General features: G+C 51.2%; 1 protein-coding gene and 1 pseudogene across 1 annotated transcript in view; both read right to left on the reverse strand.

Annotated features, from left to right (window-relative positions):
• Window positions 1-5,094: 5,094 nt before the first annotated feature.
• Window positions 5,095-6,440, reverse strand: LOC102439230 (annotated as a pseudogene).
• Window positions 6,441-6,538: 98 nt separating this feature from the next.
• LOC102439530 (transient receptor potential cation channel subfamily M member 4-like) overlaps window positions 6,539-21,196 on the reverse strand; it is a gene marked incomplete at its 5' end in the record, with an annotated part of 21,114 nt that continues 6,456 nt past the window's right edge. Inside the window, 12 exon segments of the mRNA XM_014450379.2 lie at window positions 6,539-6,898; window positions 7,141-7,246; window positions 7,337-7,408; window positions 7,689-7,821; window positions 8,049-8,196; window positions 8,198-8,243; window positions 10,433-10,610; window positions 11,496-11,670; window positions 11,944-12,076; window positions 17,397-17,816; window positions 19,313-19,390; window positions 19,735-19,847. Coding sequence (XP_014305865.2) covers window positions 7,201-7,246; window positions 7,337-7,408; window positions 7,689-7,821; window positions 8,049-8,196; window positions 8,198-8,243; window positions 10,433-10,610; window positions 11,496-11,670; window positions 11,944-12,076; window positions 17,397-17,816; window positions 19,313-19,390; window positions 19,735-19,847 — 1,542 coding nt within the window.

Genomic DNA, 21,196 nt, shown 5'->3' on the forward strand with positions numbered 1-21,196 from the left:
TGACTGATGAGTTTGCCGACCACTGGCCTAGACTTACCACGAGCGGCAGGTCCTCTCTACCTGCTGTTACGCTTTGTTCTTCCTTGGGGGAGGAGTGTCAGCCACGTGGGCCCGAGAAGGTGGACGGCCTGGTTTCCGTGGGAGCTTTATTAGACCTGTCTGTGGGAGCAGGTAGCACCACCCCCACGTCCCCTCCAAATGTCAAATGGAGTTAAGGCAGCTCAGGGGGCGGAGCCACTTCTAGAAACCCTACCCCCCCTCGTGGCTTCCTGGGCAAAAACCCTTCCCCCCCCCCTTCCCACCCCCCAGGTTAGGACCTGGAGAGCCAGCGCCAGCCCCCATCACCACCCACTGTAGTTCTCAATGGCTTCCCACATCTTCACCCATTTCCTCACACCCCCCACCTGTCATTCTTTTTTCTTTTCTTTTTTTATTGCTTAAAGTATTACAAAGAGTATTACATATGTCTCCTCCCCCCCCCCTTGACAATCACCCAGCCTCCCCTACCCCCCCAGTGTCTTATGTCCATTGGTTATGCTTATAGGCATGCATACAAGTCCTTCGGTTGATCTCTTACCCACCCCCTCCCGCCCCCCAACCCTCCCCAGCCTTCCCGCTGTAGTTTGACAGTCTGCTCGAGGCAGCTCTGCCTCTGTATCTATTTTTGTTCATCAGTTTATAATGGTCCTTATTATCCATACCCACCTGTCATTCTTCATCACACTCCCCTATCAGGGACATTTTGAGACACTATCCCTAACATCTGTAGGAAATGTATGTGTGAACTACTGTCATTCTACGTACCAGTATCAGTGAAGCTTCATTTGTTTTGCTTCTTGGGGGTTAAAAAAATAGACATTTTTAAAGTAGAAATGTAAAACATATATATATCCCTCGTTCAAAGGCTGTTAAATCTCGTTGCTTACCCATATCTTCAGAAAAAAAAATCCCTTCTACTGTCGTGGTAAACAACCTGCTTCCCTATTTATAATGGTCTGGTCCTCTAGCAACTTCAGCTCAAAATTACAGCTAATTTGCCTACAAACGTCAGGTGGTCATAATAATCTGGCCACTCAGTGTATATTGTTATTGATTTCAGAGAGAATGATGAGAGAGAATAATTGATCGGCCGCCCCCTCACTGGAACCAAGCCCGAAACCCAGGCATATGCCCTGACTGGGAACCGAACCGTGACCTCCTGGTTCATAAGTCGATGCTCAACCACTGAGCCACGCCAGCCGGGCTAAAGTAGAAAATTTTGAAGTGGAAATTCTAATTTTTTTTTTCTTGCGTCCCCAATGTAATGGCGTCCACAGCCCAATTCGGAGAGCCCTGCCAAGGTCAGAGGCAGAAGCCCCCAGACCCTTCCTGCCCTGAGACACCCCTCCCTGCCTCCTGCCTTGCTCTCCTGGGGCCTGGGGCTGGTAATACTCAGACAAAGCAATGGACAGGCCCTTTGCTGGGCTCCTCCCACTTCTTCTTTCCTGGAGGCGGGATGTTGTGAGAGGGAAGAGAAAGAGCAGCCCTGAGGCCAAACAAGCAGCCAATGACTAAGGTGGGAAAAGAATGTGGTCTTGTCTCCTAGTCAGGGATCCTTTGATTTCTCATTCCCACCAGGTTAAATGCTCCTTGACCCTCGAGGCTAGGACGCAGACATGTAACCTACACCCCCCAATCGGAGGTGCTCCCACAGCTTGGAGGGGGAAATGAGGACATGGGAGGTGACCTCGGTGTTCAGGGAGTTTGGTGGCCTCGGGGAAGGTGGGGTCCCCCCTGGAGTGGGCTGTGGTGGAAGCGGCAACTCTGCTAGGACAGTCTTGCAACATGGGTGGCTGAGTTTGTTGTTGACCTTGACCGGGACGGCCACTTCATTGACTTGGCTGAGCCACATGGGCAGCATTAGCAAGTAGTTGCCGCCAAGACGAGAGTCAGCAATCTTTTCTTATAAGGAGCCCAATAATAAATAGTTGTTGCTTTGCAGGATATGCCATCGCTACTGCATCTTCTTTGTTTCTTACAACTCTTTACATATGCAACATCCATTCTTAGCTGGCCAGCCAGATTGATCCTACAGGCCACGGTTTGCCAACCCCTGGTCTAGGGCCATGTCAGGCCAACAAGAGAATGCTGGAGGCTAACCCAGAATCTAGTTTGAATGCCCTAGTTCAGTGGTTCTCAACCTGCAGGTCGCCACCCCTTTGGGGGTCGAACGACCCTTCCACAGGCGTCTCCTAAGACCATCGGAAAACACATATGTAATCACATATTGTTTTTGTGATTAATCACTATGCTTTCATTATGTTCCATTTGTAACAATGAAAAGACATCCTGCATATCAGATATTTACATTATGATTCATAACAGTAGCAAAATTACAGTTATGAAGTAGCAACGAAAATAATTTTATGGTTGGGGGTCACCACAACATGAGGAACTGTATTAAAGGGTTTCGGCATTAGGAAGGTTGAGAACCACTGCCCTAGTTGGTCAGCTCTAGTTGGGCCAGGCTGCCACCCAGAGGGTGTAGCCACCAAGATGTCCAGCAGGAAGAATCGTGACTCAAGAAGGGCCAGAGACAGAATCTTTAATTTCTAAAACAGGTCGTATAACTCCCACCCCTTCGCTCTCAGTCACTATCTAGGAAGCAGCCAAGTTGAACCCCTCTAGGAACACCCCCATTTAGTGACCAGACTCCCTGACTATGGTGTGTGGACCAGGAGGAAGAGTCAGAAACATATTTTTGAACTGATTTTGAGGAAACTGTTGCAACAATAATACCAGATGCCTGTGGATGGTGGGAAAAGTAGGAAGACCCGTCCAATACCTTAACTATCAACTACCTGCAATATGTCTGATGGGTTGGCTGACTGCTGCACCCTAATGGACGCCATCAGCATTTTTATTTTTATTTTTTAAATATTTTTAATAACATCAATGATGAGTGAGAACCATTGATCAGCTACCTCCTGCACGCCCCCCACTAGGGCTCGAGCCAGCAACCCGGGCATGTGCCCTGACTGGGAATCAAACCATGACCTCCTGGTTCATAGGTTGACATTCAACCACTGAACCACACCAGCCACGCAGCTATAAGCATTTTTTTTTCTTTTTTTTAAATATATTTTTATTTATTTCCGAGAGGAAGGCAGAGGGGGGGCGGGGATCAATGATGAGAGAGAATCATTGATTGGCTGCCTCTTGCACGCCCCCTACTGGGGATTGAGCCCGCAACCCAGGCATGTGCCCTTGACCAGGATCGAACCCAGGACCCTTCAGTCCACAGGCTGAAGCTCTATCCACCGAGCCAAACCAGCTAGGGCCCATCAGCATTTTTAAAAATTGATTTTTAGAGAGAGAGGAAGGGAGAGGGGGAGAGAGAGAGATATCAGTGTGAGAGAGAAACATCCATTGGTTGCCTCCCTCACACACGCCGACGGGGATCGAATCTGCAGCCTGGGTCATGTGCCCTGACTGGGAATCGAACTGGCGACCATTCGGTGCACAGAACGACACTCAACCAACTAAGTCACACAGGCCAGAACCGTCAGCTCTTAACTGAGCTCAACAGGTAGCAAACCAGGCCCAGTGGGTTGTGGGAACCTCTGGAAATGGGGGGATTGGGGCGGGGGCACACTGAGCCAGTGGCCTTGCTTCAGGCAGTAGAGTGGGGAACAGCCTTCCCTCCAAAGGGGTAGCTGCTACTCTTCCATTGCAAAACAGATATATGAGGACCAGGCCGGCTGCACGCCCGAATACACCGTTTACCCTTAACCATGTCAGACCTTACTAGCTGTCAAGTTTGAGTTGGCTTTCTCCAAAATGGAAACGTAAGGCTAGGGGAGTCACAAGGCCTCCCGAGGGTCAGGCCGCTGGCTGCTTTCAAGGAGAGCTTAATAGCTGCCTTTTCTTTATTTTTCTTTTTTTTAAAAAAAATATATTTTATTGTTTTTTTACAGAGAGGAAGGGAGAAGGATAGAGAGTTAGAAACATCGATGAGAGAGAAACATCGATCAGCTGCCTCCTGCACACCCCCTACTGGGGATGTGCCCGCAACCAAGGTACATGCCCTTGACCGGAATCGAACCTGGGACCCTTCAGTCCACAGGCCAACGCTCTATCCACTGAGCCAAACCGGCCAGGACATAGCTGCCTTTTCTTAAAAGAGGTGTACATGGCCTTTGCTGGGGTGGTTCAGTGGATAGAGCATCGACCTGTGGACTGAAGGGTCCCAGTTAGGGCACATGCCCGGGTTGCTGGCCCCATCGCCAGTAGGGGGCGTGCAGGAGGCAGCCAATCAATGATTTTTCTCTCATCATTGATGTTTCTATCTCTCCCTCTCCCTCTCTGAAATCAATTTAAAAAATATATTTTTAAAGGGGCGTGTACATGGTGGCTACCTCAGGCAGGTGGCGCTGTTGTGCTGGGAAATGGCCTCAGTCCGCAGCCATTAAATCATCACAGTTGAGATTTCCCTTTCTCCTTCTGGATTCTGCATTGTTCCGGTAGACTCCCATGGAGAGGGGGAGAGGGCGGCACATACTGCCGTGGCTGGATGGCAGAACCCCGACACTTATAGGATATCCACAGGGTGAGCAGGGGGGACATCAGTAACAACTGTCCCTTCAATAGTGGAAGCCACTACCTGGATGGCGTGGCTCAGTGGTTGGTTGAGCATCAGCCTGTGAACCAGGAGGTCACGGTTCTATTCTGTGCCTGGGTTGTGGGCTCAGTCCCCAGTGTGGGGCGCGCAGGAGGCAGCCAATCAATGAGTCTCTCTCATCATGGATGTTTCCATCTCTCCCTTTCCCTCTGAAATCAATAAAAAAAATATTTTTTTAAAAAAATACTGGAAGCCACAACTGCACGCTGAATGGGCCCAAAGGTCCCTACCTCACAGCTTTCTTCCCCCACCGGGAGCCTTCTCAAGTGAGTTCAGGTGCGTTTTCCTGCGGGGAACCTGGACCAAGGAGTCTAACCTGCCTGAGTCAGGGACGGCAGCATCAGCCTCTGTGGGACATACTGTGTCCAAGATCCATAAAGGCTGATCCTCGTTGGACCTCCTTGGTAGTTAGAGGCTGCAGGACCAACAGTTTATTCATTCATTCTTTCTTCTTTTTATTGTACATCTTTATAGTTTCACAAACAAGTGTGACAAATCACTCGGCATCTGGGTGTTTTCTAAAGCTGGACAACTTAGATCTTATTCATCAGCCTGCTGAACTGTTCCTTTTTCAGAAACAGAGACACCATCCCCAAATTTTCTGATATCCTTGTTTTTAACTGTTGTGGCTTGCTGAACCAAAGCAACTGAATTTGACACAAGTTCAATGTCATTGCCTTCAAGAACCAACTCATCGTTCTGGGTTTGAGATACTGAACAAGCGACGCCTGACCTCATCCGAACTCTGCGGATGTATTTTTCGCCCAAGAAATTTCTAATTTCAACAAGAGAACCATTCTCCTGAATAACGACGTTGGTGGGGAAGTGAGCGTACGCAGACCTCATCTTGAAACGGAAGCCCAGTGGAACGCCCTTGATCTTGTTGTGTATATGACCGCAGATAGGGCGAACTGTGGCCAGTTCCTTCCCATTTCCCCGCCATTTGTCAACCCGGAGCCTCTTCTTTTTCTTTCCAAGGAGACTGAGCTCTACATGGATGTGGTTGAAGTCCCTCCGCAGGGTGGCCCTGGGGCCCTTCACAATCACTGTGCGTCCCTTCAGCGTGATGTCCACATTTTCTGGGACGTCCACAGTCCGATCGCTGAAAATGGTCTTCATCCTCGCAGTAGATGCGGCAAAGAGGAAGCCTCACTCTTTCTTTTTTTAAATCTAATTTTGTTTTGTTTGTTAATCCTTACCCGAGGATATTTTTTCCATTGAAATCTGGTTGCCGCACAACACTTGGCCATGTTTCAAAGCCACTCTGCACCCAAAGAGGCAGATAGCTGGAACTCCTCCAATTGGAGAAAGGGTGTTTTGGTTGTGATTTCTGGATGCGCTGGTGGTTGCCGGCTTTCCTGCTATTTAACTAATAATTGCTGTCAGTTCCGCCTTGTCATTACCAGTTTAGTTTGTTATGGGTTGTTTAGTTAAACTGCATGGATAATGATGCATATTTGCTTCGATTCCATGTGCGCGTGGCCTGTAATTTCCCACTAATTAGACTTTTTAAAGACACATAGGCAGTTATCCGCTCAAATTTGCATCATCTGTTCCCCTGTTGCCAATGCAGATGTACACAGCGCCCACCCTCCCCGCTCCAAGAAAGAATTTGCTTCCGCCACCGAGTTCTGTAAAGTAGGGAGCAGGGGGGTGCGGATGGTTCTCTTCCCACTGAAGTGAGAGCCATCAAAATAGCCCAGACAAGAGGGGCTGGGCCGGAGTCAGATAGGAATAGTGGGGCTGAGCGGAGGGAACAGACCCCGAGATGTCGGAAATACAGCAAACTGACCAAGGTCACAACCCCCGCCCCCCCAGCCCTAACCCCCATGCCCAAAGGATCTGGACACCACCAGTTCCCCAAGAATCAAGCACCCAGACTCTCAAGTGGCTTTATTTCCCCGGTGTGGGGAGCTGAGTGCCTCTGTGGTCCCTGTGCCCCCAGGGCCCTGTAGCCTTCTCCCGCCCAGCGGGCTGTGGCGGGGCCTTAAGGGGGGCCCTGCCTGGGCTCCCGAGGCTGATCCTCCCAGAGTGGGGCTGGTTCTGGGAGGGGCCGGGCCTGCTGTGGTTCCAACGGGTGAGACTCCTGCAGTGGCGCCGACAGCGATCCAGTCCACGGCATGGGGCCCACCTCCAGACAGGGCCACCGCGTACTGGGGTCCAGGGCCAGCTAGGCCTTCCTCTGGGGGCACAACTCCCCGTGGCGCTACTCCTTGAAGCCTGCCATCAGGGCTCAGTCTGGGGGAGGGAGAAGGGAGAGAACAGGTGGTGGGCACAGAGCAGAAGACAGAAACAATGGGACACCAGCGAGAAGCAGAAAGACCCGTGAAAGGTCCAAAGGAAGCCGAGAGAGTGGAGGAGGGACAAAGAAAGGATCGCCAATGAGAAAGAGAAATAGGGGAACAGGGGCCGGGAAAGGAGGCGCACAGGAGGCCGTGACAGAGGCCGGAGGTACATGCAGGTCGGCCCTACGCACTGACCTTTGGGCCCCGGCGGGGCCGGGGGTGAAGGCCCCCCTGGCGGAAGCAACGCAGAGCGGCTCAGGGCCTCGGCCACCCAGCCCAGGACGCGGCTACAGTGCTGGACCTGGGGAGCAGATGGGATATCGGGGCGCCCTACGGAAACCCACTGCCTCCCGCCCCGCCCACACCGCCCAGCCTGGCCCGCACTCCTCACCTCCTGTTCCAGCCCTTCAGACGCTGCTCGTACTCGCGGACCTGCCTCAGCTGCTTCAACGCCATGTCCACCCTGCGCACCCAGGACTTCAGGCCGGAGCCGCGGGGAGCCCACTCGCCCCGCCCACCCGGGGCCCCGCCCACCTAGGTCCGCGCTCCGCCCACCTGGGGCCCCGCCCCTGTGGCTCCGCCCCTTCCCGCTTTCCAGGACCCCGCCCACTCAGGCTCCGCCCACTCATGCCCCGCCTCCAGCCTGGTGCTCTGCAAACCCAGCCCATCCTCCCAACCAATCTATGTCTCGGGACACACCCCAGAGGCCAGAAGCCCCGCCCCCGGCCAGGCCCCGCCCTCACTTCTGCGACGTGCGCTTCATACGCTCCGAGTCACTTTCCCGCTTGTCCCTCGCCCGCGCCAATAGGAAATTCTCCTTCTGCACCGATTCCCACGTCAACAGCTTCCTCTCGGCTTCCTTAGGGAGGTGGACCCCTGGAGGGCAGGGTCCGGACAGAGTCAAGGGCCCGCCCCTCCTGGGGCCGGAACCCGTCCCGTCCCGCAATCCCCACCCAAAACCCTGCCTGAGCTCAGACCACGCCCCCGACAGCCTGAGCCACGCCCACCGGCGCCTCCGCCATCCTCCCCGGCTTATCCGTGTTCTTTCTCTCAGGGCCCCGCCCCTGGGGTTCCTCTGTGTTGGGCCAAGACCCGCTTCTCACGAAAATGCCGTAGGATGGGGGAGGCCGGCAGGCTGGCCCGGTGCCTGCGCAATCCACGGAAGAGGAGGCGCACGTGCGAGATGATGATGAAGGGTGGGGCCAGCGCCGGCCGAGAGTGAAATTCCCGGATGAGGCTGTAGCGCTGCGCCCTTCCAATAGAGGTCGCTGTTGCCCTGTACTTTGCCGAAGGTGTAGCTGTGGGGACCAGAGGTCAAGGGTCACCAGAGGTCGCTGCCCAGTCAAGGGCGGAGGATCAAGGTGAGATGTCAGGCAATGCGTTCAAAGTCCAAGGCAGCAGGCGGATAGATGTCAGAATCAATAATGTCGGAGGTTATTACCAGATGGTAGAATCAATAATGTCGGAGGTTATTCCGAAATGCAATTAGTAGTTAGGGTAGGAGGGCCAAGGGTAAGAGATTAGAGGTCAAGAAGGGGATGGTGTCATGGATTAGGGTAGAGGTTGTAGTCAGGTTCCAAAGTCAGTCTGAACACAATTAAAATCAGAAATAAAATGGGGACATTACTTCCAAACTTCCAGAAATAAAAAGGATTATAAGAGAATAGTATGGTGGTCGGGTAGCTCAGCTGGTTAGAGCCTCATCCCGGCTCGCCAGGGTTGCGGGTTCCATCATCGGTCAGGGCACATACAAGAATCAACCAACGAATGCAGAAATAAGCGGAACAACAAATCAATGTTCTTCTCCACCCTCCTCTAAAATCAAGTTTTTAAAAAAGATAACCTAGATAAAATGGAAAAGTTCCTAGAAACACACAAACTACCTAAACTGACACAAGAAGAAATAGAAAATCTCAAAAGACCTATCACAAGTAAACAAGTAAAGAGATAACTAATCAAACACACACACACACACACACACACACACACAGCCCAGGGCCAGGCTTCACTGGTGAATTCTATCAAACATTTAAAAAACAACACCAATCCTTTTCAAACGCTTCCAAAAAGGTGAATAGGAGAGAACATTTCCTGAATCATTCTATGATGCCAGCATTTCCCATTATACCAATATCAAAAGAAAAGAAAATTACAGATCAATATTCTTGTTTTGTTTTGTTAATCCTCACTCGATATTTTTTCCATTGATTTTTAGAGAGAGTGGAAGGGAGGGGGAGAGACAGAAACACAAACATTAATGTGAGACACACTGATTGGCTGCCTCCCACACGTGGCCCAGTTGGGGATCGAGCCTGCAACCGAGGTACATGTTCTGGACCGGAATCAAACACACCACCCTTCAGTCCTCAGGCTGATGCTCTAACCACTGAGCACTGGCTAGGGCAAGCACGTCAAACTCGTGGCTGGTGAGTCTCAGAGTTTGACATGATTGGGCTAGGGCAGTGATGGCGAACCTTTTGAGCTCCGCGTGTCAGCATTTTGAAAAACCCTAACTTAACTCTGGTGCCGTGTCACATACAGAAATTTTTAAATATTTGCAACCATAGTAAAACAAAGACTTATATTTTTGATATTTATTTTATATATTGAAATGCCATTTAACAAAGAAAAATCAACCCAAAAAATGAGTTTGCGTGTCACCTCTGACACGCGTGTCATAGGTTCGCCATCACTGAGTTAGGGCATAGATCAATATACATGCGAAATTTCTCAGCAAAATACTAGCAAACGTAATTCAGAAGGATAGTAAAAGGATTATATACCATGACCAAGTAGGATTTATCCCAGGAATACAAAGGTGGGTCAACATATAAAAATCAACCAATGTAATTCTCTACCGTAATAGAACAAAGGGAAACAAATCACATCATCATCTCAACCGACCCAGAGACACAGAAAAGGCATTTGACCAAATTCAACACCTTTTCATGATTAAAAAAAAAAGCCTCGCCCTAACCGGTTTGGCTCAGTGGATAGAGCGTCGGCCTGCGGACTGAAGGGTCCCAGGTTCGATTCCTGTCAAGGGCCTGTACCTTGGTTGCGGGCATATCCCCAGGAGGGGGTGTGCAGGAGGCAGCTGATCGATGTTTCTCTCTCATCAATGTTTCAGACTCTCTATCCCTCTCCCTTCCTCTCTGTAAAAAATCAATAAAATATATTTAAAAATAAAAATAAAAAGCCTCATAAAAGTCAGAATAAAAGGAAACTTCCTCAACATGGTAAAGGGTATTTATGAAAAACCCCAGGTTTCTCCCCTCAGCCTGGACTCAGGGAGAGGATCAGAGTCCACAGTCCAGGTCAGAAGCAGAGTCTGCCTGGGCCTGAGGACAGGGCAGCATTAGATTTTAGGGACTAAAGGTGAGTTGATGAGGCTGGGATCAAGAATCAATCATGCTGGGGTCAAAGGTCATGCCAGGGTCAATGTCAGGGTGGGTGACCTCAGATCAGCGCGGGCGGGGCTCCTCACCTGAACATGGCGATGAGGAGGTTGACCAGCAGGATGTTGGCCACGAGCAGGAAGATGACGAGGAGGAGCACCACCAGCCAGTTGGCGTAAAGGGAGACGCAGGAGCCCGCCTGGGCCCCCACCGGGCGCGCCCAGAAGCCCACCTCCGAGGAGCAGTTGACGTGATCCATGAGGGCCACTGTGGAGGGAGACACTCAGATGGGGGCAGAGAGACAGAGACCGAACGAAGACGGAAATCCAGAGGGGCACCCGGCCGGCGTGGCTCAGCGGTTGAGCATCAACCTATCAACTGGAAGTCACAGTTCGATTCCCCGTCAGGGCACGTGCCCGGGTTGCAGGCTGGATCCCCAGTGGGGGGCGTGCAGGAGGCAGCCAATCGATGATTCTCTCTCATCATGGATGTTTCTATCTCTCCCTCTCCGTCCTCTTTGTTTGTTTGTTTGCTTATTTATTTTTCTCCCTTCCCCTCTGAAATCAATTTTTTATTGCCTTTTTTTATGTGTATTGAATTCTCCTGATTTATTTATTTATTATTTTTTTATCTTTAATTTCTTTATTGGTTAAGGTATTACAAATGTGTCCTCATCCCCCCATGAACCCCCACTCTCCCCCCCGCCCCCCACTCATGCTCTCATCCCCCTGTTGTCCGTGTCCATTGGTTTGGCTTATATGCATGCATATAAGTCCTTTGGTTGATCTCTTCCCCTTACCCCCTCCCTCCCCTACTTTCCCTCTGGGGATTGATAGTCTGATCGCTGTTTCTCTGTCTTTGGATCTGAAATCAATTTTTTAAAAAAAATCTAGAGGGGCGTGGGGAGACGGAATCCCAGAAAGCAAGGGGACAAGACCCAACGAAACACAGCAAGGGTTCTAGACCCAAAGACAAGAGGACAGAGATGCAGAGAGAGGAGGCCAGAGTCCCCTGGGGATGAAGGGGGAGTTGGGGGGCTGCTTAGAGATGCAGAGAGAGACGGGGACCCAGAGAGAAGGGTGCAGAGACCCACCCAGAGACGGGGAAGAGAGAGAAGGGACTCAGAGGGTGCCAGCCCCCCTCCCTCCTTACCGTCCATCTCCTCCTGCGGGATCTGCCCGAAGATCTGCAGGTAGGGCCGGTAGAAGACGCGGCGCAGGATCTGCGGGAGGTCCTGGTCCCTGGGCCTGAGGAGACCCTCCGTGGCCACCCCGTAGGCCACCAGCCACACTCCGAGGAAGAAGAGGAAGAAGAACACATCCTTCATCTGCAGGAGAGGGAGATGAGACCAAGGCTGGCCCCGCCCTCCCGGGACCTGGCCCCGCCCCCAGGGCTCTGGCCCCACCCCCAGGGCTCTGGCCCCGCCCTCCCTGGACCTGGCCCCGCCCCCAGGGCTCTGACCCCGCCCCCAGGGATCTGGCCCCGCCCTCTCGGGACCTGGCCCCGCCCTCCAGGGTTCTGGCCCCACCCCCAGGGCTCTGGCCCCGCCCTCCAGGCTCTGGCCCCGCCCACCGGGCCCCACCCAGGCCCCACCCCTCACCATCTTGTTCACGATGACGATCTTGGGCCCCAGCTGTTTATTGACCGTGAAGATGTGCAGCAGGCGCAGCGTGAAGACCATGAAGTCCAGGCAGAGGACTGTGCGGCCCAGGTCGTACAGGCCCGGGGTCAGCCTGGGGTGTGGGAGACGAGACAGGGGTCACTCAAGGGTCCCAGGGTGCATAGGAAACCTGCGTCTTCCCCGCACCAGGCTGCAGATGGGCTGTGGCCTCCCCCATTCACCCGGGTGCACGCAGATCTCAGTGCCAGCTGGGCCGGGCCAGCACGGGCATCCACTAAATACCAGCCGCACGAAGCACAGCCTTAACAAAAAACTAGGAGGTCCCCGTAACATCAAGTTCAAGACACGACAACCAACGGCAGTATGGGGTCGTGGACTGGCGCCTGGACCAGAGAAGGACATCAGTGGGACAGCTGGGTTAGTTTGAATAAGATTTCGGGTCTCGATAAGGTAAGATGTTAACATTTGGAGGATCGGGGTGAAAGGTGTATGGCCATTCTCTGTACTGTGTTTGCAATATTTTTTGTTAGTCTTGGTTATTTCAAAGGAAAAGTTACAGACTAAAAGAATGCTTAAGGTAGCAAAGTAAAAAGACAAGCGTCAGAGTTTGAGAAGATAGAACAAAACCACCAAGGATTAGGATCCAGATATATAGATATAGATATAGATATAGATATAGATATAGATATAGATATAGATATAGATAGATAGATAGATATGCAAGAGATCAATGAACATAAAAATTATTTTTAAGTGGAGGCAAAGGATATGAAAAGACAATTGAGCCCTGGCCTGTTTGCTCAATGGTTAGAGCGTCGATCCTTGGACCGAAGGGCCACAAGTTTGATTCCTGGTCAAGGGCACATACCTTGGTTGCAAGTTCCCCAGTCCCGGTAGCAACCAATCAATGTGTCAATGTGTCTCTCACGTCCATGTCTCTCTCTCTCTCTCTCTCTCTCCCTCTTTCCCCTTCTCCTCCTTTTCATCTCTCTATAAATATTTGGAACAAATATCCTCGGGTGAGGATTAAAAAAATAAATAAAAAGATAATTGACAGAAGTCCATGTGACCATTAGTTATGAAAAGATGCCCAACTTAACTAGTAGTCAAGGATGCATAAATATAAAAAAGAGAGGTCATTTTTGGCACAAAAAAAAAAAAAAGTTAAGCTAAGTTGAGAGCTACAAAATTTTAAAGACTGAAAATACTAGATTTTGCCAAGCATGTCCTTCAGAGGGCACTTTCTTACCCTGAGGGTGGGTGAAATCTATCCACATCAAGAATAGGTTCACTTCAACCTACAAAATTTAAATCTCCCATGTAAACTTGTATTACTTTGGAATAATAAAAAATTAGAAACAACCAAAATGTCCATCTGGAAGGGACTGGTAAAACAAAACAATTCACCCATGCAGTTCTGGAATTTGCTGGAAATTTCTCCACGGTAAGCCGAGATCTTGGGATTTTTTTTTTTTCTCTCCACGCAATACTTCTCCTCTCCCCTAGAAAACGCTAAGCTTGACAAAATGTCTAAAATACGCTGGTACCTCTAGAGCAGCGGTTCTCAACCTGGGGGTCGAACGACTCTTTCACAGGGGTCGCCTAAGACCATCGGAAAACACAAATATAATTACGTATTGTTTTTGTGATGAATCACTATGCTTTCATTATGTTCAATTTGTCACAATGAAAAGACATCCTGCATATCAGATATTTACATGACGATTCATAACCGTAGCAACATTACAGTGATGAAGTAGCAACGAACATAATGTTATGGTTGGGGCTCACCGCAACATGAGGAACTGTATTAAAGGGTCGCGGCATGAGGAAGGTTGAGAACCACTGCCCTAGAGCATGGGCGAACAAGGCCTTCCCCTTTCATCTCAGGAGATATTATATACAAAAATACAAGAGATAAGTGCAAGCTCAGGGTCCTGCCAAACTCTCTGGCATTGCTGTTGGGATAAAGTGATCCTGTCGTCTTCCTGGGTAGCATTTCTAACAGAGCATGGGAGAGGCATTCCTCCCAGTGAATCCGCTGAGAAGAGACGAGGGTGTAGCCCCTGTAAATAGTCACCAGACTCTGTCCACAAAGCTCTTTGTTCTCAAAAGGGGCGGTGTCCCCACAGCGAGGACTTTGTAGAAAAAGAAACATGATCAGCCCGGGACTGGCCCCAGAGCAGCGAATACGTGATGGCTATCTGGCGCAGAAAATGAAAGAGACTTTGTGGAGACTCTTTGGGCCCGATTTCTCTCTCTTCAAGGGCGGGATTTTTGTCTCCGCGCCTTAGGAAAAGAACGCGTTCACTCGTTACATTCTGGCCGGGAGAAGCCTGTCTTGTCTGATCTTTAGCCACTGGTTCCCTCCTTCTGGAACCCGATGCAGCATATTTTATTTTTTTTCAAAAATATATATTTTATTGATTTTTTACAGAGAGGAAGGGAGAGGGATAGAGAGTTAGAAACATCGATGGGAGAGAAACATCGATCAGCTGCCTCCTACACGCCCCTCACTGGGGATGTGCCCGTAACCCAGGTACATGCCCTTGACCGGAATCGAACCTGGGACCCTTGAGTCCGCAGGCCGACGCTCTATCCACTGAACCAAACTGGTTAGGGCCCGATGCAGCATATTTTCAAAGAATACCGTATATTTGCAAACATTGACATGGGAAAAATGTTGTAGGTGAAAAGGAAAAGTTGCAGAAAGATACATAAAATATAGTGTCGTTTGTGTAGCAAAGAAGTATCGGCATCTCTCCATGTAAATGCACAGAGAAAGAACAGGCGGGGTGTGCACCCAACTGTCGAGGGAAGTCACTGCTGAGAAAGTGAGACACTTGAAAAAACTGAGGAAACCGTTGGTTCCCGTTCTATTCCTTCACTTGCTTCATCTTGTTCAGTGAGGACATATTTTTGCATTTCTTTGGCAATAGACTGCATTTCAAAGATCTTTTCAATTGAGATAGAGTGATGACTCAAGGAGAGAGAGAGAGAGCACAGGCCATACTCTAAGTACCATTGTGGGTGATCGCAGGACATTAGGGGAGCACAAAGGAGGGACCCAGAGTCTGGGTGGGATAAAGGAAGGCTTTAAAGACAGAGGCCGCAAGCCTGAGGCCTACAGGAAGTGCAGGAGTTGGCGTGGCCAAGGAGAGGAAGGGGCAGTGTTTCAGGAAGGGGGGACCAGCGCGTGCCAAGACCCAAAGACAATGTGTTCCCAAGGACGTTTAAATGTGCCCTTTGTGCCACTCTCTGGGCACCACACGGTATGATCCGGGAACTATGGCAGGAAGGAACCAACGTTATGTCGCCCATTCTTGGCAACAGAAAGTAATTGAGGGGAAATTCCTCAAAATCTGTTTTTGTTTTTTTTTTTAAATATATTTTATTGTTTTTTTACAGAGAGGAAGGGAGTAGGATAGAGAGTTAGAAACATTGATCAGCTGCCTCTTGCACACTCCCTACTGGGGATGTGCCCGCAACCAAGGTACATGCCCTTGACTGGAATCAAACCTGGGACCCTTCAGTCTGCAGGCCGATGCTCTATCCACTGAGCCAAACCGGTCAGGGCTCAAAATCTGTTTTTTATAAATCAGCTAAGAAATGGTTGAAACGGTCAGCATTTTTGTGGACTAAATCACTGACACAACATTCAGGCCTCCCTGATGAAATCTGAACCGATGACATTTCACCCGGGAAAAGTACAATTCACAAACACAGACCCGAAACTGGGCAAAATCCAATCCAGACAAAAACGCCAATGATGAACCGATGTTTGTGTAAAACTCAACCCAGATGCTAGGTAACCGTGCGGAAATCATGTCAGAAACAGAGAATAACTGAAGCTAGTTTCATTGCCCTGCACATAAAACTGATCAAGGCAGTTTCAAAGTACTTCCTTGGTAAGAATCCGTCAGCTCCGGTGAAATCCTGATTACAAATTTATAATTACACAGACTCAAAATATCAGGGTCAAGGTCACAGCCCCTGGACCTGGGATGCAGGAACTGGAAGGTTTCAGAGAGGCCGGGGTGCGGAGGAAGAGAAACAAAGAAATCAGGAGACAGCGCTGCAGAGAGGGGCGGCCTAGACAGGCGGGACCCCAATGCCAGGTCCAGGCGCGGGGGGTGGGGGTGGGGAGCGCTGGGTCAGCTCTGGTCTTGGAAGGACCCTTGTGGGGATGGGCTGGAGGGAAGAGCCTGGAGTCCAGGAGGCTGGGGTGAGGGTCCAGGCCAGATAGGCAGCCATGGAGATGGAGGGGGGGGGGGGGACAGAGAGAGGCAGGGGCCAGGAGGCCAGGGCCTGGGCTGTGGAGGAAGAGGAAAGAGGTGAGGGTGGTGCCAATGCCGGGCCAGGTCTGGGGGCTCAGAGAAACCTCCAGTGAGCTCCAGATCGAGCATAAATAGCGGGTTCTCCCTTTAGTCCTCTCATCCCTGAAGCAGCTCTCCCCGCGGGATCAAATTGTTTCTAGACCATCTTTACGCAGTACGTTCCATCAAGAATGGGTTTCTGTTTGTTTTTTAAGAATAATCGGAGACAGGTCCTGGCCGGGTAGCTCAGTTAGTTAGATACACCAACGTTTCGGGGTCTCTCCCCCGGCAGGACATTAGAAGAAGCAACCAACAAATGCATAAATAATTGGAACAACAGCCCTAGCCGGTTTGGCTCAGTGGATAGAACATCGGCCTGCAGACTGAAGGGTCCCGGGTTCAATTCCGGTCAACGGCACATGCCCGGGTAGTGGGCTTGATCCCCAGTAGGGGGCATGCAGGAGGCAGCCAATCAATGATTCTCTCTCTCTCTCTCTCTCTCTCTCCCTTCCTCGCTGAGATCAATAAAAATATTTTTAGAAAAAATAGTAATAGCCCTAGCTGGCATGGCTCAGTGGTTGAGTGTCGACCTATGAACCAGGAGGTCACAGTTTGATTCCCAGTCAGGGCACGTGTCTGGGTTTCAGGCTTGATCCCCAGTTGGGGGTGTGCTGGAGGCAGCGATCAATGATTCTCTCTCATCATTGATGTTTCTATCTCTCTCCCCTCTCCCTTCCTCTCTGAAATCAATAAAAATATATTTTATTTTATTTATTTTTTTAAAAAATATTTTATTGATTTTTTACAGAAAGGAAGGGAGAGAGATAGAGAGTTAGAAACATCGATGAGAGAGAAACATCGATCAGCTGCCTCCTGCACATCTCCCACTGGGGATGTGCCCGCAACCCAGGTACATGCCCTTGACCGGAATCGAACCTGGGACCCTTCAGTCCTCAGGCGGACGCTCTATCCACTGAGCCAAACCGGTTCTGGCAATAAAAATATATTTTAAAAATAATAATAATAAAATAATTGGAACAGCAAATCGATGTTTCTCTCTCCCTCCCTCTCTCCCTCCCTCCCAGGGGTCAGGGGTTCGGAGCCACGGGCACTCACCGGCAGCCGACGCCCAGGAGGAAGCAGGTGAGGGCCACCAGGTCACACTGGTTCCACGTGTCCATGAGGTAGAGGTGCAGCCGGCGGCGCAGCGGGGCCTGGCAGTGGCCGGGCCCGGGCCCGCCGGTGGCCAGGCTGCCCCAGCCGCCCCCCAGGCTCTGGCGGAACTCCTCGCAGAGCAGGGTGAAGACCCAGAAGTAGAGCAGCAGCTCCAGGGCGCCGGGCGCCGAGGGCTGGAAGTCGATGAGCAGCACCCGAGCGAAGAGCATGAGGAAGAGCAGGTAGCTGACCACGTTGCCCAGGAAGGCCGTCACCGGCGCCCCCCAGAACTGGGACCAGCGCCACAGGCGTGGGGAGCACCCCCTCCGGCTGGGCTGACTCAACACCCCCAAAGGCATCTTCTCAGGGGGATCTGCTGGCCCTGGGGGTGGGGGGGGGAGAGAGAAGGGAGAGCTCAGCCTGACCTCTGAACCCGACCTTCACCACTGTCAAGACCACTAACCTGTCACGTGACCTCCTGCACCTTCACGATTTCTGACCCTGCCGAACTGAAACTAAGTCTGCGGTCCGCCTGCCATGTCCTTGACTTGTGACCTCTGACCTCTGAAAGCCCCTACCATCAAGACTGCTGACCTTGCCCTAACCGGTTTGGCTCAGTGGATAGAGCGTCGGCCTGCGGACTGAAAGGTCCCAGGTTCGATTCCGGTCAAGGGCATGTACCTGGGTTGCAGGCACATCCCCAGTGGGAGGTGTGCAGGAGGCAGCTGATCGATGTTTCTCTCTCATCGATGTTTCTGGCTCTCTATCCCTCTCCCTTCCTCTCTGTAAAAAATCAGTAAAATATATATAAAAAAAAAAAAAAGACTGCTGACCTTTCACCTCTTACCGCCACCCTTCTGGCCTCTGGCCCCTGGGGTGACTCCTGACTCTTGTCTAAAGTCCAAATCCCCCTTCTTTCACCATCACAATCTCTGACTTTCTCTGTCTTGGACCCTCAAATATGCACCTCCACTCTGCAGATTTATCAGAAGACTGATAAATATTTCCTTTCATTTGCTTAGGGCCGATTTTGAAAACACCTTTCATGGGTACCGTGGCATAGAGATGAAGAGCAAAGGCCCTGGCCCTGGCCAGTGTGGCTCAGTTGGTTGAGTATTGTCCAAGCACCGGAAGGTCACAGGTTTGATTCCCAGTCAGGGCACATGACCAGGTTGCAGTTTGGTCCCTGGTTGGGGTATGTTCAGGAAGCCACCGATCAATGTTTCTCTCTCACATCGATGTTTCTCTCTCTCCCCCTCTCCCTTCCTCTCTCTCTGAGATCAATATAAACTTTTTTTTTTTTTTTTTTTAAAGCAAAGGCTCTGGAGTAAGAAAAAAAAATAGGCAAAGTCTCCCTAAATTAACCAAATCCACCCAGTTCCACTTGCTTATTGAGATAACAGTGATGGCGAACCTATGACATGCGTGTCAGAGGTGACACGCGAACTCATTTTTTTGGTTGATTTTTCTTTGTTAAATGGCATTTAAATATATAAAATAAATATCAAAAATGTAAGTCTTTGTTTTACTATGGTTGCAAATATCAAAAAATTTCTATATGTGACACGGCACCAGAGTTAAGTTAGGGTTTTTCAAAATGCTGACACGCCGAGCTCAAAAGGTTCGCCATCACTGAGATAGAAGTACATGTAGCGTGAAGCAAATTTATTTCCAATGAGGAACTCCTGGGTGGCAGAACCGAACCTTGACCACGCCTTGAGCTCGGCATTTGGGAAACTGCCTCAGTATCTTCAGTGGCTGCGTGAAACCAGTACCTCCGGAAGCCCCCTTCTCTGCTCCGGCCTCGCTCCCGGTACCCGGAGCTCCTGCGGCTGCCCAGGCCGCCCCACCGCGTGCGGTGCTGGTGCTGCGCTCACCTGACAGGCCCTTCCCCGTTGAGGCTCCCGTCCACGTCAAACCCCAGGTCCTTCTGTGTGGACTCCTCCGCTGACTTCCTGGCATGGAGAGAGGCACAGAGTGAGAACGGGGGAGGGAGCAGTGGGAGAGGAATTCTCCAGAGATACCCAGCTTCTTTACCCAGAGATATGGCAGGGAGACGGGGAGGTGCCCCGCTAGAGTCACCCTAAAGGGAACCATCCCAGAGCCATGCCTGCGGGCAGAAGAATTGCCCGTAGAGATAGAGAGCCCCCCGAAAGCTCACCTCCCAGAACGTGCCCCAGTGTTGGGGAGGGAAAGAGAGGAAATAAGGCGGAAGCACTGGGAGGACTGAGAGGTGGGCAGAGCTGAGCAGGAAGAATGATGAGCAGCGCCCTCCTACCAACCTAACCCCGGAACTGACCTGAAGGTGATGAGGTTGGTGTAGATGAGTGGGGGGCAAAAGAAGGCGAGAACCAGGGCCCAGATGGGCGTGGAGCTGTCCATCTCCCCCCACCACTTCTGTGTCAGCAGAGACTGTGTGGGTGGGGGTGGGGAAGGTTAGAGCCTGAATCTCCCCCAGCCCTTCCCGAAGACCCCAGGCAAGAACTGGCCCACGGCTCCAGGGCCCAGAGCAAGCGCTCAATGTGGGGACCACAACTATCGGGGTCCTGGCCTTTGACCACCTTCCCTCAGGTTCGAGTCGACGGTTATTAACACAACTAGAGGCCCGGTGCACGAAAACTGTGCACTGGAAAGGGTCCCTCAGCCTGGCCTACGCCCTCTCACAGTCCAGGACCCCTCGGGGGATGTCCACCTGCTGGCTTAGGCCCACTCCCCCCCCCCCCATCCCCCGGGGATTGGGCCTAAGCCGGCAATCAGACATCCCTCTCACAGTCTGGGGCTCTTGCAGGCCGGGACCCCTCGCTCCTTACCACCCGCCTGCAGCGGAGGTGGGAGAGGCTCCCGCCACCACCGCTATGCTCACCAGCCGTGAACCAGGCTTCTGGCTGAGTGGCACTCCCCCTGTGGGAGCACACTGACCACCAGGGGGCAGCTCACATCATAGCGATGGTCAATGCACATCATAGCGACTGGTGGTTCGGCCGTTCAGTCGATTTGCATATTAGGGTTTTATTATAAAGGATATGGCAGGTACTGGGCTAAGCACTCTGCATAGATTAGCTCACATAGCCCTCGCCACACCCCAGGAAGACAGGCACTAGTATTTTCTCCCTGTTCACAGATAGAGCACAGGGGGGTTAAGATAAGGGCATAAAATAGACCCCATGAGCCAGACCGGCATGGCTCAGGGGTTGAGCGCGGACCTATGAACCAGGAGGTCACGGTTCAATTCTGGGTCAGGGCACATGCCCGGGTTGCAGCGTGCAGGCGGCCACCCATAGATGTTTTGCTCTTATCATTGATGTTTCTGTCTCCCTCTCCCTCTCCATTCCTCTCTCTCTAAAAACCAATAAAAACATATTTAAAAAAAAATAGACCCCAGGAGTTTAACCATTGTTCGAAGCAAAGAACTCTGGGTAATTATTTGAAATGCCAATCAAATCATTCCCACGGCTTGGGGGGGGGGACGACTTCCTGTTGGGATAAGCTGGACTTTCTGTCTGCAGGCAGAACGCCGGGTATTGAGGGTGGGACTCTCCGTGCCCCTGGAAACTCTGGGGGCAAGCAGGGCTTCCGGAAAGAGGGGAAATTCCTGGCAGGAAAGGCAGCATTTCCTAACCCAGAGTTTATGTCCAAAACACCAGGTAATGAATGGGTGAGGGCCATTCTCATGGCTGAGGACCAGAACCGGGAGGGACTTGCTCGGGGTTCATCGGGGATCCTGTGTCGAGGGGAACGTTTTAGGGGGTGGGAGGCTGTGC

This window comes from Myotis lucifugus, unplaced genomic scaffold (assembly GCF_000147115.1).
Source record: "Myotis lucifugus unplaced genomic scaffold, Myoluc2.0 scaffold_2156, whole genome shotgun sequence".
Classification (NCBI taxonomy): domain Eukaryota; kingdom Metazoa; phylum Chordata; class Mammalia; order Chiroptera; family Vespertilionidae; genus Myotis; species Myotis lucifugus.